The following is an 18,647-nucleotide window of genomic DNA, read 5'->3' as shown; positions in this document are numbered from 1 at the left end:
GGCTAAAAGAATGGAAGCCAATGGCCTTGGTCATCATAGAACAAGCCAAGAAGCCTTTGAATAAAATGTCACGTATTCGATAGATTTGCATAACCTTCTTCATGCACGAGGTGCAAACTGTTTTTCTTGGAAATGAAACTCATTTGGATCCGCGAATTTTACTTTAACCTGATGATTGGAAAGGCTCGGTGGCATTGAAAGTCAAACTCTGGTGGAATCTAGAAGAGAAAAAAATTAACAAAAACATTACAAAAAAACAAAACAAAACAAAAAATTATTACCTATTTACTGTTACAGCAGTAATTTTGAACTGACCACAGTATTACCGGCTATTGGTAAGAATCTTTCACGTAATAATGTATTTATATCGCCTATTGTAGCTAAGGAGTATCGAATCATGCTTCTCCCGGGCCACAAGCAGTCTGCATGTGTTTTCTTAGATTTCTCAATGGCTCCTCGAAGCATCTTCTTTCATTGTGATTGGCCAGTGCAATTGCTCTGGTTTTGGTTTACTATACTCAATGAAAAAACATGTTGTACTTTCTACAGGTCATATTTGTAAAACGGTGCGAAGGCTCACCGCTGAGTCATGCTTGTGGCCTCCAGCAGCCAGTTTGGTGACAACAAGGTTTGTCTTCGTGACTTTCAGCAACAAAGCAACCTAACAAAATAACCGAAAAAACGGCAAATACTTCGAAGAAAAAAACTTTAGGAACCATGAAATATTTTGATCCGACGCCTATCTCTGTTTTCTCTCTATTTCGCTTTTAAAGAAGACAGCAAAAGAAGATGGTTCGGCTGCATACAGATTCGAGACGACCCCTATCCCGTGTGCGGCTATCATCCTGATAATCTCATCCAGCCGTATGTAGTGCATCGAGAATTCTTCCGGGTCTATGCCATCGTTAACACTAAGCCCCTTGGGGGAGGATAAGTCTACTATAAGGCGCCATTTGCCTGTTTGACCCTTTTTTGGAATCACGCTGAAGCTGCTGATATGCAACTTGGGTAACGGGGGGGATAGGAATGGGCCCGCTACTCTGTCGCATGCAGAAAGTCTTATTAGGTGACTTCCCAAAATATTGGTTTTCATTCCTCCGCACAAAGAAATCGACGAGCTTTGCAAAATAGTGGTTGGCTAACGTCCCGCAATTCAAATCATTAGGTCGACCGGCCGACTATTGGATACGATCAGGTGAGAGAAAAAGCAGTAATTTCCAGGGAAAAGACCGCCTCATTTTTCTTTGCCTGACTCTCGCCGTTTTTGCGCTCGCTTTTCCGCTTGTTTGCACAGACCAAGAACTAGTTTGGCACAGGGAGGGAAGAGTTAATTTGAAGTGCTCGATAGAAGCGTAAAAGCTGAAGCATACTGTAGCAGCTGGCTTAAACAACTCGACATAAATCAGATTAAGACATCATCAAACTTCAACGGTTTGAAACAGCTGGTATCCTCACCTCACTATGTACATTATTAACAACTTCAAAAATGGACTTCGCTTGCTGAAATGAATTTGACGCCATCACAAACAAGTCTGTGTTCTGAAATAATGAGACCAGAACAAGTTTTCTGATTAGTCATGACATCTCCCTTTTCATGACGGAGGAAATGTAAAACGTTGTATCCACTATAACGGAGACTCACAAAACAAAGAAAAAAAAAAACAAGCAAAAGCAAGCATAATTCAATGCTGGCATAATTCAGGTATCGCCAAGCAGTTCATCACTGTTTTTCCTCAGCTCGAAATGAATAGTCCGGAAAAAAAAAAACTTGAGTGCTTCCAGCGGGAGTTAACCTATATATGAACAAATTGCCAGTTCGTGTAGTCTACGGTTGACCTTTTTAAAGTCATAAGACCAGGTTCATGTGATAAACATTCTGCATACTGCAAGGACCTGAATAACACGAAAAAGGAAATTGCAAATTGTTCCAACGGGAACATTGTTTAGCTAGCTAGAATTTGTTTCAGCATCAGCCTCTAACCTGCGATGCATTCATCTTAGACATGTTACTATACTCCTTGTAGTGAGCGTAGTACATCGGCTGAGGGGTATCCACAGCTTGGAATGGCATGAAACGGCGCTCGTAACGAGTCTGTAATTATAAAATGAACCAAAATATAATGAAAATAGTTATCTGTTTCTAGGAAGTACAATCAATCATATAGATCACACCAACACGGACTTAAAATGTTTCCTTATTTTGCCAACATTTCCTATGGAACTTCAATCAGTACAGGAGTAAAATTGAAAAAAAGTCTCTCTACAAAGAATGGAGATATATTAGGGGTGTATCAACGGATGATAGTAAACAACAAAATTTCCCTTCTTCCGTTTGCCGCTTTTCCAAAACTCGTGCCTTGGCACTACATTGTAGTACGTGTCCGGAGGAACTAATTTAGTCAGGCTTTATGTCACCGCTTTGAACACCTGGCAAAAGTGCCCTGACATTGTTAACCCAAATTGTAACTAAACTGCTCATGGGACAAAGAGTAGAAAGCTACCAATTGTTAAAAAACCAAATCGGACCCTGCATCCTTGGGGCCAGTCCAACACAGAAAAAAAACTTGGCTGTGTTGTATAATCTGTGTACGTGTTGTGTCTCTGAAGCAATTCACGGCCCTAACAAAAGCAGGCTCCACTCGTATGAATTCTTAACTTGAGGTGATAGTGGAAACAACACAGCTCACTGTTTTTTTCTGTGTGCTTGCTTTCAAACAACTATGAAATGGTAATAAATTTTGACTTCTTGGTACATACCTGTTCGGAACCAAATTTATCCGCTGGCTTTCTTGTTTTGTTTTGCATTTCAAATCCTTCAATTGCCTAACAAGAGGTTAAAATTTCAGGAAAAATACGATAGCTTAAGATGGCATGACTATAACTTTATGATATTCAAATATTCAACCCCCATGGTGTAATAGAGGGCTGTGCCAGGAAAAGGGGCCGTAAGGCGAAACCCAAACACTACAACTTGCTCGCAGGCTAAAAAAATCTTCTACAGGCGGCGGTAGACTGGTAACGAGCTTTTATTGAAACTCTTGAAGGCATAGAATGCACTGCATTAGGAGAGAGCATTATTGGGCAATGCGCATAACATAGGACTGAGATTATTATAAAAGACATCGAATTAAAGTCGGTATTGTTACCCTGAGATATCCTTGACATAGATGCCTCATCCCTTGATATAAGTGCCACATTCCTTGGTGTTCCTGTATTGCTTTTTCACTCGCTAACAAAAAAAAAAGAATTCAAGTGTGTTCAGTACACAAAAAGCAACACAGCTCTGTTCCACAGAGCAGTACAGAAGCAGAACACGAATTTACTTTCTGAGGAATTTTTTCCCTTATTCATTGAAATACTAAAAGGAAACCGAGACTTTGAGAGAGGAGCTCTTTCTCAGTATTTCGTCGATTTTTATTAGAGCACAATATAAGTTAAAACAACTACAACAAAACAGAGAAATAAACAAAACAAGAGAAAACAACAACAACAAAAAAACAACCAAAGACAAATTACCAAACTTAAATGCCCTGAGTGGTTATGCCCGAAGGGAAGGGGAGGGGGGGGGGAGAAACTTTACTGTGACTAATTCAGAGAAGTGTACATCATACGGGAACAATTTGCAAAACACTCAGCTCTAACTTACCCTTCTTTTTCTTTTTATTTTTCTTTCCACTCCGACCACTTCTCTGCTCTGAAAAAAATGAAGGAATGTAACTTCTTTGAATTTAAGCCCCTTACTCCCTAATATCAGGATGCATATTCTCCATACTGTTTTCTAACAATTTCCTAAGGTGCTGACAAGGAGAGTTCGTTTAAGAGTTTCTTTAGTTGGTGATCATTTCCTTTATTCTCCTGAACGTTTTGTGTGGTTCAGCGGTGTTGCTGTAAGGAGAAATTAGATGCTGGTCACTCTTACGGTTCAAGGGGTGAAATAGCCGTAGTAGTTGGAATAGCTGCGTACCACAAAGGACAATGAAGACCAACAATTATTATACTTATTACAAAAGGGCTCATGCAAAATTTATTTAACGGGAGGCCTTAACTAAGGACACGGCAATAAATCCTACACACTGCTGAAAGTTTGAAATTAAATGAAAGTTAAAAACAAGTAAGAACACGATTTCTCGTGGAAACCAGCATCTCAAAGCAGTCGTGAATTTTAGCAGACTGTAAACGCTCTATAATTTTGACCATCTGAAAATCTGCAAGGAATGGAGCGTAAATAGTTTACTAGCCTCATTGTAAATTTTACATTTATATAAGCACAAGATTACTTCTAGTTTTATTTTTAGTTTTAAATTACGTAGTGACCTTTTTTCTTGAATTGTAAAGAGCCCGATTAGCCTTATTATTAATTTAATACTAGTAATATTAGTTTTTAGTAGTTCAGCGTTTTCATAGGAATGGAGCGAAGCGCAGCTCGCACAACACTTTGCCTTTTTTTTTATGAAACTCTTCGCTCTTCGATAAACTCCTAATTCGAAAACAACACTTTTCCCGGATTATTTTGGACACTCGATTGAGAATTGGTCTTTATTTCAAGTCTACGTACCAAGTGCGGTCTCTTGAGCCTGCAGTAACTTTTCAGCGCGATTAAGGCACGTCATGTGCCACCCAAACAAGAAGTCTAAGTACCTAAGAAGTCAAAACAATACACCTCAAGCTTCGAATGAAATGAAAACTCCTCATCATGAGTGTTGGGTTATGGTATCTTACCAGAAAACGTAGTGATACTCGTGAGGACCGTATAGTTCCAACTCAAACCCAGACAACAGGTATTGAATCATGATGTTCAGTGTATGGTACAACACCCATGAACCAAAACAAGCAAAGTGTTGACGCTACAAAATATAGAAGACAAAAAAAAAAAAAAAAACAGTGTATGAGTTTTTTTTTTTTCGCTTTCTGGCGTTCACAACAAACAAAACGATTCTTGCCTTGAAAGGGCAGCATATTGTTTTCCATCGTCTAATAAACTGTCATTAACGCAATTAACAATCAGCCAATTAACGGAAAAATCGAGGTCGAGGAAATGGCAAAAATGAAAGCAACAAAGCAAACAATTTTTGTTTGTTTTCGACTCAGTTAACAGATCGCTCTCACAGACACTTATTTTCAAAATTTTATAGTCATACCTGAGGCTCTACTTTGATTAACAAATTATGAAGTTGCGCATCTACTTTGTCTGCCTGTAAAAGAAAGAATAGGGTCCTTTCTTAATCTGAATTCCACAATGGCATACCTATTTGTTTTGTGTTAGCTTCCAACAAGTTTTCCCCACGCAAAACTTCAGTTTCACGCCCAAGCATGTAATTTCTAATCTCTTGCACGTAGGCTATTAACGATCGAATGAAGTATTTAGCTCAAGAAGTATAGAAGGTAACCTACTTCATCCTGAAGAGCGGCAAACTCCTCCAAAAGATGTGCCAACTTGTCTCTCTGCCGAGCACGATTGTGGCCGAGAGCATGGATAATGGACTTCACAGGCTGCGTAAATAAAAAACAAACAAACAAACAAACAAACAAGCAAATAATAAGAAATAAAGTCGGGGATTAACAAGTAGTAAGCGTAAGTACTAGTGCTGACAGTGACTGGTAAGTATCACTACGAGCCACTAACATTTGCAGTACATGCAGCCAAGAGAACCAACATGACGTTCTGTTCTTTCCTTTCTGCTATATTAATTTTTTGTTGAGAAGTGCAAGTATGCTTCTGATGACCAAAACAAGAAGGCACAGGTAATGGACGTCAGAAAGTTACTTTCGTGGAGACCTAGACTTACCCTGACAGCTCTGTTGATAAAACTATCAGCCAGGTCATTTGCTTTGGGACTGGTACTGAGTGAGGATCTGAGGCGAGAACAAACCAACAAACATAAAGAGCAATTCTCTATAAGAAGGTTCTAAGTGGGCTATTTATTGTGGGCTATTCATTATAACTGAGTAAGGTATTGTGAAGTTTCTGTAGGTCAAATGAGTCCAAAAGGATTGGAACGCTTGTAAACGCTGTCCACGATTAGTCCCAAAAAGACCCAACAAAAAAATTTAAGAAAAATTTCTGTCGGGTTTCCAAATAGTTCAGTATGCTTACTTTTCAGCAATGGAGGGTGGACTGTTAAATGCTCTGATTGCATCTCTGATTGTTTCAGCTCTTCCCAAAAGATTATTGTTGCGCCAAACAAGAAGCTGTACATGAAAGTAGAAACAAAGAATTTCACTTAACAAACGTATTTTGTTTGTGTTCTGTCAGTAACGCGGTGTACGAAGGTTTAGCGAGGCCGAAAATAGGTGAGTGACAACGCAAGCGCAGTCATGGCAGTGAAGCCTGTTGGACAGAAAACCGACAATAACGGGTGACTGTTAAGACCCTCCTCGAAATTCTCCTCTATATAAAATTGCTTACGTCACTTTTGTTATTTTAAATATTTCCTTGATTTCTTTTTTGTCAGGCACTTCGAGATAGGAGTAACTAAGAATCTGTGTTTATCCGTGCTTTTGCTTGCTATCAAGTGAAGGTCGTATGGAAAATCTTGCAATCACCCAAGAATACCATAAAATTGACGTAAATATTCAGTATTTTATTTTGTCAAGGATTTTCATTCTTTGAATAACACAATTCAGAAAAAGAAAGAATAATGCGCACAGATCTTGCAAGAACAGCGCTTCTTATTAAACACGAAGGCGCGCTATATAAGGAAGTCTCCCTGGGAAGACCTAGGCTCATTTGTCACTCACTGTTGGGTCAAATTCAAATGCTGGTAGACGAACAAAAGGAGCTAACGAGATATCTATTGTTTACTTCCACCAGCATGGTGGCAATGAGGTAACGGGCGAACCACCTACTTCGATCTCAAATTTACCGCCACAAATAAAGACAGTTTCCATTGGAGAAAGGAAATACAAATCTCAAAAATTCTTGTATTGTGTTGAAGACATAAAACAATTTTGAGGAATGCGCCCGCTGTTCACTGCTTTGGAATAGCTGTAGCTCAAGCTGACTTGACTCTTAGAGTTCTACATCACACGACGGTTGATTGACAAATGGTCCTGTGGGACCTAAGGCTCCTTTTAGTGCGCGCCTTCGTGTTTAAGTCCGGAAAGACAACAGATACGCGCGGAATACTAGAGAACGTACCAATTGCAACGTAACTGTAGGCCAAAAAACAAAAATGTCAAAAAATAATCAAACTACCTGCAAATACGAACGTGTCAAAACACAGGGCCGCTTCTTGCTGAATTCTGAAACGAAGTCCTGCAACAAGACACTTAATCGTTAAATCTAAAAAGCACTTTGTACTTAGTTATCAATCTAGACATTTTTAACGAGGTAGAATTAATTTGTGGCTGCTATTCATCTAGGTACTTTGTAGATTGACCTTCACGACCACAGCAATTTTTCTAGCAAATAAACCATTGTCCCAGCGTTTTCTCGCAGGACTGAGGGGTGCCTTGGAGCAAGAAGAATCGAGGAACTATGTTCAATAACAGTATTACACGTCAATTTGGTAGTTTTACTTCTTCGAGGGAAGCGCGGGCGAAAAATTGTTGTGAAAAGCAAAAGTATTAATTTCAATTTAGGCACTGACAGGCCCTTTTAACGACAAATAATAACAACAATAATAATAATAATGGACCCCCTAACTCAGCCCTGTGTGACACGCAAGGCTGCAAATAACTAATGGGCAGTCGCCGGTCACGTTGTCTGGTCAAACATGTTTTTGCTCGAACAGTACCCGTTTTTGGCCGGTCAAATTGTAACAGTCGGAACTCTTGCGATAGTGAACCCAGATTGCACAGTAATCCTTTTACAACTAAAAAACAACTGAATCCAAGTCGGTCTGGCAATAAAAATTACAAGTCAATAATTTTACAACTCTTTACTGCAGAAGCAGCCTCGCATTGAGTACGTGGAACGGTTACGCAAGATACAACCACAATTGTCCGTTTTACCATAGCTAGTAGAGGTCCCCCTCTACTAACTATGGTTTTACTTTACATCTGGCAAAATCACTTAAAATTAAATATTACACTCAGAGCCCTTTTTTTTAAAGTTACGGTTGTGAATTTTTGTTAGAGTAAAAGAGTGGTCGGATTCTCCGGGTTTTGGGCCTTTTACTCGCTTTTTGCACTTTGCAACAAATGCGACTTGGAGTATTCTCGATGCAGCAAGATTATTCTTCGTGAGGGTGCTTTCCGATCATTCAATCAATCAAACAATCAATCACTTTATTTAAGAGTAAATGATGGTATCTAGCCAAAGGTAAAACCCTCTACTTACTGGGAACACTTAAATAAAGTAAATAAAATAACGGAAAACACGATGATTTGCGGTCGCGACAGGACTTGATGACATCGCGGAAATTTGCGACTGCCGGGAATTTCTCGACCACTAATTTGTCTACTTTTAAATTGGTTTTTTTTTTTCTTTTGGAAACATGACTGTGTCCCTTGTGATTATCAAACAGTTAAAAATTAAAATTTCTTTGAACGAGTCGGTAAAGGACCGGACAAGATGTCCGGCAAACCAAGGATTTGTCCGGTCAGTACCCAATTTTGACCGGACATTGTCCGTTGACCGGCCGTTATTAGCAGCCCTGACACGAGTGAATATGACTTCCCACCAGAAATAATTGATTGAGTGATAAGCATCAGAAAATTGCTTGGCTTTGACAGGCGCAGTCCCAGCTCGACGGCCATATGTACTAACAAACATGCAGCATATAAGAAGATCCACCTACAATTACAATGTGAAGCGACGCATAGCTCACTACATCACAGATATGAAGAAATCTTTTGACCATTTCTTCGGTGTAATCAATAGCCTGAAAGAAAGGAACCGTCTGTTAGAATTCATGTACAAAAGTTGAATACACGCACTTTGATCGGTTCTCACTAGTGATATATTGGGGAACAGACGTATAGATGACGTCATCACTTACAACCTTGCTCCTTTTGTAACGATATTCGTGTTTATATAAATGAAATCTGCATATGTTTGTGTGTATATGAATGAAATGTAAGGCATGCCGGTTCAAGGGAACTTGGATTAAAAGACGGTTCGAGTCTTGTTGAACAGTTATCTTCCTCATTTCCTTTCGTTCACTTCACAAATCTCCATCTGGATAACGATACACTTTATTGTATTGAACAAATAGGTATAACATTTTCTGTAATAGATAACAAATGGCGTCAAAATGTGTTAACAACATCAGTGAAACACTCAGCTGCGTGTTGTGACTTTTTTCTTATCGTACCACACTTTGATATCATCTGCGATTTATTACTGAACAGCAACCTGGAACATGTTTGTTAAAAAAAAGGTGACAATTCACACCCTTTTTGTCACATATGTAATCTTAAGCTTAACAGTTAATGTGATGACAGATTTTACATTAAGCTTCTTTAATCTGTGAATACCATGGTAGTTACCAATAAATGTCTTTACTTCTGAGAAGCTGATCCTTACATGCCTTTTTTTTTTTTCATTTTTGCGCGCTTGTCACGATTTCAAAATAAATGTTTATGGGATATACAAACTATACATTTCAATTACCTGAAAGTAACGACCTTGCAAGAGTGGAAAGGCGAGTAAATCGCAAAAGAACAGTACGTCACGCCGAACTCTAACCGAAATCCTACTCTCGAATCTACCAATTCAAACTACAAATTGTATGCTCCTGTTTCTCTAGGTTAACGACAACATGCAGAGAAAAAAAATTTTATCTTGGAGTTTTGTAAATAAAGCGTGGTAAGACCCAAACCAAAGTAATCAGAACGACAAATCAGAAGAAAGAAAAATACCTTTAAGAGTCAATGAGAACTCGAAGCGCGGGAAAACGTGCGCGAGTTACTTTGACACTCAATTGAAAAAGTACTCTGACTATCTAATTCAAAACTATTTACAACTTGTCACCTGGTGTCGACCAAAGATGGCTGTATATCTCGGAAAGGACGGAGGTAAAAGTCTCTGATTGACAAGCGGTTCAAAACCCATTATACTACCTACAAAGATATCCAGTAAAAAAAAAAGTGCGTGAGTTGTTCTGACGAGTCTGATACACATTTTTGGAAAATTTAGACCAGATTTTATTGACAGTAACCTAAAAGTATCTCAATATTCACTGTTTGATGAACACAATTTAAATCTTGCACTAGTTCAAAACACATTCTGGAAGAAAAAAAAAATTCCAATCGAACTCTGAAAGAAACACAACGGGCGGGCTACCTTGTCTGTTATCGTCAGTTGATACAGGTTGAATTCCTAACTCCACAGTCTTTCTGATTGGTTCAATAAGAGACAGTGCAGTGCTTAATGACTGCTTAGCTGCAGTGATACCTGGATCCTACAATTGTTGATTAAAGAGTAACAGTGTTTGTGAGTAGTGAACTCAATCATCACCTTCAAATGGCCTGAAACAATAATAAATAGAGACAGAAGCTTATAACCCTCTTCTAGGTCATTAAAGCTCTGATAGAGAATAATACCTGGGTGTTGATAGATATAGAATTTTTCTTTGAGTGTTCAATTGAATATCTGCAAGCAACCATGCAGGCCTGAACAGACAACAAAAATTTGAGGCAAGTGATGTGTTGGAAGCTGATTGGCAATACCAAGCCCACATAAGAAATTATCAAAATTTTACATGTCTGCAGTTACAGCTTTTCTCAGGGCTGGAAATCCCTGTAAAACACTGCAGTTTATAATTATCATACTTACATTTAAACAATACAAGGTGCTAAAATGTCAATTGAAAATAGCGATCAAATGTCTTCATCAATCATTGCAAAAAATAGAAAATAATTGAGTCATTGAATGGTAGCATTTTAGATTCAACACACCTCTGACTTTTCCAGAGCAACTAAAGTGAGGTAAAATGCTTTATAGAACTTTAATCTTGCTAAAACAGCTTCATATTCCTTAACTTGACTCTGCAGGGAAAAACAACTTTTGAGAAACAAAATTATAAACATACATTTTTATTTTCACCACCACTCTGATAGTCGGCGTGAGACTGGTGTCATGACAAATTTGTAGAGTACACAGCACAGTACCTGCACAGCATCCAAGTCACAGTTAGGTTCTTCCCTCAGTGTGGTCTTCAATGGCTAGAAAACAGAATTAAGATACATACCATAGGGTCACTTGTACATTATGCAGAGGGCTGGGATTCAAAAAGCTCTTTCTTTTAACTGGCTGCCTGGCATTTTTAACTCTTAGGTTATTTCGGACAGCCAGCACCCCTATTACTGTCTGTACTATTATTATAAATTTTTCTTTCTTGTATATTTTGGGGTGAAAAAAATAAAGTTGTTGTTGTTGTTGTTGTTGCCGAGTTCAAAGCTGGGTTATGATAACCCAGGATTAGCGTAAAATTTGAATTCAGATCTGAAAGCTTTAAGAAATTAAAGTTCAGTTTAATTATTTTGTCTCTACAATTTGATAATAGGATGCTCTAAAAAGAACGGGGAAAATTATCTCAGAAAGGTTCTTGAATAGAGAAATAAGGAAACCTGAGTCAAAATTTAACCCTGGGTTAGTGCAAGTCAGCCTTCGAACAACTGGACCCTGATTTATGATGACTCAAACCTTTAACTTCCACAAGTGACCAACACAGAATTTCTCCTTACAATATCAAAAACAACATCACACAGATAAGTAATGAGAATACAGAAAAATATCATTAAGGGGATTATCATATTTAATTGACCCATCACAACTTCTTCAAACTAACATGGTGAGAATTGTTTGAGGACAAATTTGGGAGTAAAGGGATTAAAGAGAATGATATCTCAAGGCTAAAATTAATTGTTCCTGCACCTTCAATTTTCTACCAACTTCATCTTCTGCCTCTTTCAGCATACCTAAAAATATTGAAATGAGTATTATTTTTAAATGATTACAATTGAATAGTTGTTAATAATATTTGTGGACTATATTGTGATTGTTATGAGATGTTGTAATTTTTATGACCCAAGTGACCTCCAAACTAGAAGGACATTAATCACAAACCTGCAGCTCTTGTTTCTGTCACTTGAGTTGCAAATTTAAATCCATAGGTAATTGCTTGAAAATCCTCCTGGAAAAATAAATAGGAATTTCTAAAAACATTCCCTTTGCCAAGCTTGAGTGTTTTGTGTCTTTTTTCAGATGCACTTGGCCCAACATTTAAATGATGAGATTTTCTAATAAAAATATGAACTCTATAACATAATATATTAGTTACGTATGATGCACAATCCTCGCAATAGATAACGCTATTTAAGCAATAGCGAAAATCAGACCTGAAAAAAATCAGGCCTGCACGGGATTCGAACCACTGACCTCTGCGATACTAGTGCAGCGCTCTTACCAATTGAGCTAACAAGCCAACTGGGAGCAGGCCGTTAAGTTGATTCGTAATAAACCCGTGAAAGTGATAAATCAGATACAATGAACTATAGGAAGTCAGTGGTTCGAATCCCGTACAGGCCTGATTTTTTTCAGGTCTGATTTTCGCTATTGCTTAAATAGCGCTATCTACTGCGAGGATCATGCATCATACGTATCTAATACCGCAGTTCAAAATATATGAACTTCATATATTTCATTGTATCTGATTTATCACTTTCACGGGTTTATTACGAATCAACTTAACGGCCTGCTCCCAGTTGGCTTGTTAGCTCAATTGGTAAGTGCGCTGCACAAGTATCGCAGAGGTCAGTGGTTCGAATCCCGTACAGGCCTGATTTTTTTCAGGTCTGATTTTTGCTATTGCTTAAATAGCGCTATCTACTGCGAGGATCGTGCATCATACGTATCTAATACCACAGTTCAAAATATATGAACTTCATATATTTCATTGTATCTGATTTATCACTTTCACGGGTTTATAACGAATCAACTTAACGGCCTGCTCCCAGTTGGCTTGTTAGCTCAATTGGTAAGAGCGCTGGACTAGTATCCCAGAGGTCAGTGGTTCGAATCCCGTACAGGCCTGATTTTTTTTCAGGTCTGATTTTCGCTATTGCTTAAATAGCGCTATCTACTGCGAGGATCGTGCATCATACCACAGTTCAAAATATATGAACTTCAAATATTTCATTGTATCTGATTTATCACTTTCACGGGTTTATTACGAATCAACTTAACGGCCTGCTCCCAGTTGGCTTGTTAGCTCAATTGGTAAGAGCACTGCACTAGTATCGCAGAGGTCAGTGGTTTGAATCCCGTACAGGCCTGATTTTTTTTTCAGGTCTGATTTTCGCTATTGCTTAAATAGCGCTATCTACTGCGAGGATCGTGCATCATACGTATCTAATACCGCAGTTCAAAATATATGAACTTCATATATTTCATTGTATCTGATAATATATTAGTCCTGGCAATTTTCTCATCATTATTAAAAAGCTAATTTATGATTGAATCACCATCTCACCTCCTCAAATACTTGAGCTCTATTAATAATAGACTTGATGAGGTCACAAGTTTTCAACATGGCTATACAGAATGCCTGAAAGAGATGGATGGTATCACACTTCAGTACAATAATCGTCATCAATACAATACAATACAATGTTCTTTATTTCAAGAGGGTAAATACATGATTAGCCCAGTAAAGAGTTTTCTAACACATGGCCCTCTGTAAACCCACCCATCCCACCCAGGGGAGGACATCCATCACACAGTAATCTCGTGTGTGGGAAATTAACGTCTCCTACCCCAACCCTGCAGGAGATGGGACCTCCATTTATTCGTCCCTATTCGAGAAGACTAGAATATCTAATCATTCCTTGATGTTAGAGAAAGGCAGCAAATTCTTCTCAATTATTTCAAGACCCCGAGTGTTGGTCCGGCCGGGGCTCGAACCCTCTACCTCCCGCACAACAGTCCAGCGCTCTATCCATTGAGCTAACCGGGAGGCGGTTAGCTCATCAATCACTGGGAAAGAATGTTCTGATTTGTCAAAAACCTGTCCCTTCCTGTATCAGTACCGTACAGTTACTGTTACCATAACTATTATCTAGGGCAAATTATAGGCCCAACTTTTGAATGGCTTGCTGGTGTCACTCTGGAAGTGTTTGTAAATCACTCAGTCACCTTTAACAAGAGATTTACACACCTCTCTTGCGCACACTCAACATCCTGCCTGGGTTATGGTTTAGCAAACAGTACCAAAAGGAAGTGCATTCAACTGCTTTAGCATAGCATTTTCAAACACTGACATTGTTTTTTTTTTGTCCACAATAATCCAGAATCCACAACCTTTACATGACCATAACTCTAAGATTGGTGCAGGAAAATGTATGTTAAGCCTGGCTGGCAGTAAATAATACATCATGTGTTTAAAATGTATGTGACTTTGTTACCTTGAGGCAAGGGTCTTCAATGATGAGGGGATTGTGCATGTAGAGACAAGTAAACACTGTCTGTACCAGCGAGTGTCCATCTAACCAGGTAATCTGTATTTTATGTGAGAATAACACAATTTTATTACACGACTCAGGCAGTCAGAGGGCCATTAACTAAAATCAACCAATCAAAATGCTCTATTGCCGGTCCAATATTCTCTAAGTATTGGACCGGGCACTGTCCCGAATGGTCCTGAATGGTCCCGAATGATACCGCACTTGTGTCCCTTTGAACTTCAGTCGTATAATAAATCTCTTATTAACCAAGCTTGCTCGGGACCGTACTGGAAGAATATCGGCCTTTTTTGTACGGACCTCGCTGCGCTTGGTCCGTACTGTCAAGACCTCGGGCCGATATTCTCCCAGTACGCCCCTCGCGCTTGGTTAATAAGATATATATAATTACGGGATAAAGCCTAAAATGGTGGAAGAATAGCTGAATAACAAAGAGACAAATAAACAGGCTTAATAGATTGACAAAATAGCCATTTGCATACATGTGGTAATTAAATCACTAGATGATCGAATAATGAACTAACTATTTTCACTGAGAGAAGTAACTGAATGACTAACTAACTGAATAAATGAAAACTAAATAACCGACCGGCTGACTGACTGACTGATTAATTAACTAACTGTTAAAACTAGTTGCTTGTCCCAGTGTCTTACTAATGGAAAGACTGATTGACTGGATAACTTCTAATTGACTGGCTTTCTGACTTATTCACTGACTGCTCAACTGATTGACCCATGTATGGATGGACACTAACAGACTGACTGATGGACTGCATGATTTGCCGAATAATTGACTTGCTACCTAGTGGTTGCCTAACTGAAATAAACATAGCAACCAATTACAAAAACATCGGCCTACTTATTGACTACAATTTTTGCAGTTGATATCAATTCAAATGTACTTACCAAGCAAGCTATCAATTCATCCATGATACCAATAAGTTCTTTGGGAGTTAAGTCTTTGATTCTTACAAGATCAGCCTGGGTAAAAAAATTGAAACTTCTTTCAGTAGGGAATTAAACCACAGCTTTCTCCAGCAAAAGGTTTTTTTTTAATAAAAAAGTAATTTAGGGACTTAGCCCAAGTTTACTTATTATAGCATGTGCAGATCAGTACCAGTATGGTAGTATTATTTTAAAAATATTCTATATGTGAACAAGGGAGATAAAGTTGAAGTCTTCACCTATTCAAAAACTTTACTATGCAGAAGTATCTATCAAAATTAATACCAAGCCAGTTTACAATGGACATAAGCATATATTTGATAACTGGGATCCCAACACCCACCTTAACTGCTGGCTCAAACTGAAGAACTTTCTTAGCTTTGTTACATAACATTCCAGCATCCATTTTGGGGTCCATCATCTCAATTGCTGACATGGCTTCAAACAAGCCAAATCTTGCATTAGGAAAAAAATTGAAAGAAGGGGCTTTGTCAGACACTCTCCATTGAAAGGTACAATTTGATAAAATACTGATCATTGAAAATACTTGCAATTATAACAACTAGTATGTACTTACATGTTGTCATGTACAAGCTCACCCAGTTTCAATTCTAAAAGAAAAACAGAAAATAACAAGTTATCTCCTGTCCATTAGTTTGATCATAATCCATATTTTCAATAGCACTACATGCTAAAGGCCAATGACCCACATATATTAATTAAAAAGAAATGGCAGGTCTTTAATCTGCACCAATTATTCATAGTGTGTGCCTTGAGCATGTGGCTAGTTCAAATGCCACCACATCTTTGAAAACTTGGGCCCATTGCACCTCAATCAGCATCAAATTGAGACCAAAGTAGTTTAACACAACTATTCTAATCAAATAGTATTGAATATCATCTACAATTCCTTAATTAAAGTATGCTTAGCTTTAATAAAGCTTGTTAATAACTGACTGCAAAGAACACAATTTCTTGGTTAGATTACATTTAATAATGGAATGGTCTTACCAGACGCAGCCTCAGTAAAACTGTCTGTTATATCCTCCCAGTTGTACTGAGGTTCATTTGCACCTGCAGGCAACAGGAAATGAAAGGATTACAAAAACAAAACAAAAAAACATATGTACTGCTCCAATACATCTATATTCTACGTTACAGTGGCAAATTTACCATTTCAACTTTGTTGATATATCCAAATTATTTTGTTACTCCCACCGACGCAGCCCCAAACAGTTTATATTCTAAACTAACAACCAAAAAGCAGTTCACATGCTTTTCACATTCCACAGTAATCAGGGCTCAACACTAACGATAGCCAACTAGCCACAGACTAGTAGGAATTCAGTTTTGGCTACTGGTTTTTGATCTCCACTAGCCAGTTTCGCTAGTAAACAAACTGAAAATGTAAGTTGTAACATTTAAGTTGCACTTGGTAATTGACTCATTATTACAAACCAACAAAATGACCACCTCCCAGTTGGATTGTTAGCTAAGTTGGTATAGCACTGCATCAGTTTTGCATAAGTCATGAATTCAAATCCCATACAGCCCTGAATTTTTTTCAGGCCTTATACTTACTACTGCTCAAGAAGCGTTCATTACAACTGCAAAGATCACTTTCACATTCATTCCTAAAACTGCAGTTCACATATGTGATTTTTATATATTCACAGTCATTGAAACAAAAACTACACTAAAAATGTACATAATTTTGAGACATTTTTACTCTCATAAACCAAAGTCAATTTGTCTTAGACAAAAAAACAAAACCTGACTTTTGTGTAAGAACAGCTCATTGAAAAGTGCCTCACCCTAATATTGACTGCAAACTCTATTGCTAATAACAATGGCTAAGTATACTCCACTGACAGCAGTTTCCATAATTTTGGCTGATTTATGATAATTACTCATTAATTTATGCACAATAATGCATTAAGACAACAAATATGCAAAAAAATTCACTGACAACATTAACTAGACTTTACCTATTTAAATTGTAGAATTCTGGTCATATAAGTCTGCCTTTCTTATCAACGAAGTATTAAGTTAAGCTTAAAGATTATTTGAAATTGAAGGTTATTTAACATGCATAGGTTAGCTCAATGTATAGAGCGCTGCACTGTTGTGCGGGAGGTCAAGGGTTCAAGCCCTGGCCAAACCAACACTCAGGGTCTTAAAATAATTGAGAAGAATATGCTACCTTTCTATAACATCAAAGAAAATAATGGTTAGTTATTCTAGTCTTCTCGGATAGGGACGAATAAATGGAGGTCCCGTCTCCTGCAGGGTTTAGCCTGCCGCTCGACTCCCCACCCCCTTCTTCCCTCCCTCACGGGCCGCTACGCAGGCTAGCAGGGTTAGGGGCAGGAGACGTTAATTTCCCTTGCACGAGATTACTGTGTGATGGTGTCCTCCCCTGGGGTGGGATGGGTGGGTATTTCTTGCTAAGAATCATCGCATAGATGGAAAGCAAGTATTAGGAAAAAGAGACTTAAATCATATTGTACCGCAGTCGGTGGTTCAGTGTGTACTCACCCAACTTCGAAAGAGTCTTTGTGATAGATTCTACGCCGCTGACAACCTCACTTGTGAGAGCAGACAATTCATCGCTGCAAATTAAAACCCATTCTTACACAAATTTTATAAGGTTCACTACAGCACGCGTAGGTCGGTGCAAAACATAAAGCTGATCGCTTGAAATAAGCTGATAGAGCTAAGGAACAGTTTTTGGGCGCGGAAGAATAAAACCGTACACCAACCTGGTGTCTTTGTCGCCTGCTTCTTCGGGAGAAGCACTGACCTTCTTGCTCTCATTGTCCGCCATCTTGAATAATTTTCTAATTCCTCGACCCCAGTCTTACACCATCGACTGTAACCGACAGGGCCCTGGGACTTTATAATATTAATAATAATAATAATAATAATAATAATAATAATAAATAAATGGGGCAAAAGACGGTAAATAAACTGTCTTTAAAGCAAAATGTTTTTTCGATATTGAATGAAAATTATGGACAAAAAACTCATATATAATAAGTTGAATTCTAATTTTGATCTCTTCCAAGCGAAGAAAGTTGAAACGAAAACAAAAACCGTTTGCCGTAGTTCCTGAATTCTTTATCCAGAGTTCTAGTCCAATACTGTCTAGTATATTTAACATTTATTCCACAAGCGCGCGTTGGATATGAGATGATTATTAAAAACTAGATCATTGGACAATGCAATTCAAGACTTTTATTGGCTTAGCCATTATGTTATATCAGCCAATATAATATACCATAATCTACAAATAT

General features: G+C 38.1%; 1 protein-coding gene across 2 annotated transcripts; it reads right to left on the bottom strand.

Moving 5' to 3' along the window:
* Nucleotides 1-5: 5 nt before the first annotated feature.
* On the bottom strand, nt 6-18,252 carry LOC111337325 (N-alpha-acetyltransferase 35, NatC auxiliary subunit-like). 2 transcript variants are annotated; one of them, XM_088757095.1, is made up of 29 exons: nt 18,114-18,252; nt 17,890-17,963; nt 16,363-16,425; nt 15,929-15,962; nt 15,695-15,806; nt 15,313-15,387; nt 14,350-14,442; nt 13,419-13,493; nt 12,014-12,080; nt 11,822-11,865; nt 11,056-11,109; nt 10,843-10,932; nt 10,229-10,346; nt 9,917-10,005; nt 8,742-8,825; nt 7,196-7,255; nt 6,095-6,189; nt 5,787-5,853; nt 5,392-5,490; nt 5,139-5,192; nt 4,720-4,844; nt 4,556-4,638; nt 3,647-3,694; nt 3,147-3,229; nt 2,758-2,823; nt 1,982-2,092; nt 1,456-1,539; nt 581-661; nt 6-218 (listed from the first exon to the last, which is right to left on the bottom strand). In XM_088757095.1, the coding sequence occupies exons 1-29, from the start codon at nt 18,176-18,178 to the stop codon at nt 159-161; spliced, it is 2,253 nt and encodes a 750-aa protein (XP_088613221.1). In that variant the 5' UTR covers nt 18,179-18,252; the 3' UTR covers nt 6-158. The 2 variants fall into 2 exon arrangements, with proteins under 2 accessions (XP_088613221.1, XP_088613222.1); XM_088757096.1 differs by having other exon boundaries at nt 17,890-17,939; nt 18,114-18,209.
* Between the last annotated feature and the right edge of the window lie 395 nt (nt 18,253-18,647).

This window comes from Stylophora pistillata, chromosome 4 (assembly GCF_964205215.1).
Source record: "Stylophora pistillata chromosome 4, jaStyPist1.2, whole genome shotgun sequence".
NCBI lineage: Eukaryota > Metazoa > Cnidaria > Anthozoa > Scleractinia > Pocilloporidae > Stylophora > Stylophora pistillata.
This window is presented reverse-complemented; position numbering and strand designations above follow the sequence as displayed.

Coding starts and splice junctions, on each gene's coding strand:
- LOC111337325 (XM_088757095.1), bottom strand. CDS start 18,178: ATGGCGGACAATGAGAGCAAGAAGGTCAGTGCTTCTCCCGAAGAAGCA. Junction 5,491..5,786: donor TTATCAACAGAGCTGTCAGG/GTAAGTCTAGGT, acceptor TTATTTACGCAG/CCTGTGAAGTCCATTATCCA. Junction 219..580: donor GCCACAAGCATGACTCAGCG/GTGAGCCTTCGC, acceptor TTTCTCTTCTAG/ATTCCACCAGAGTTTGACTT.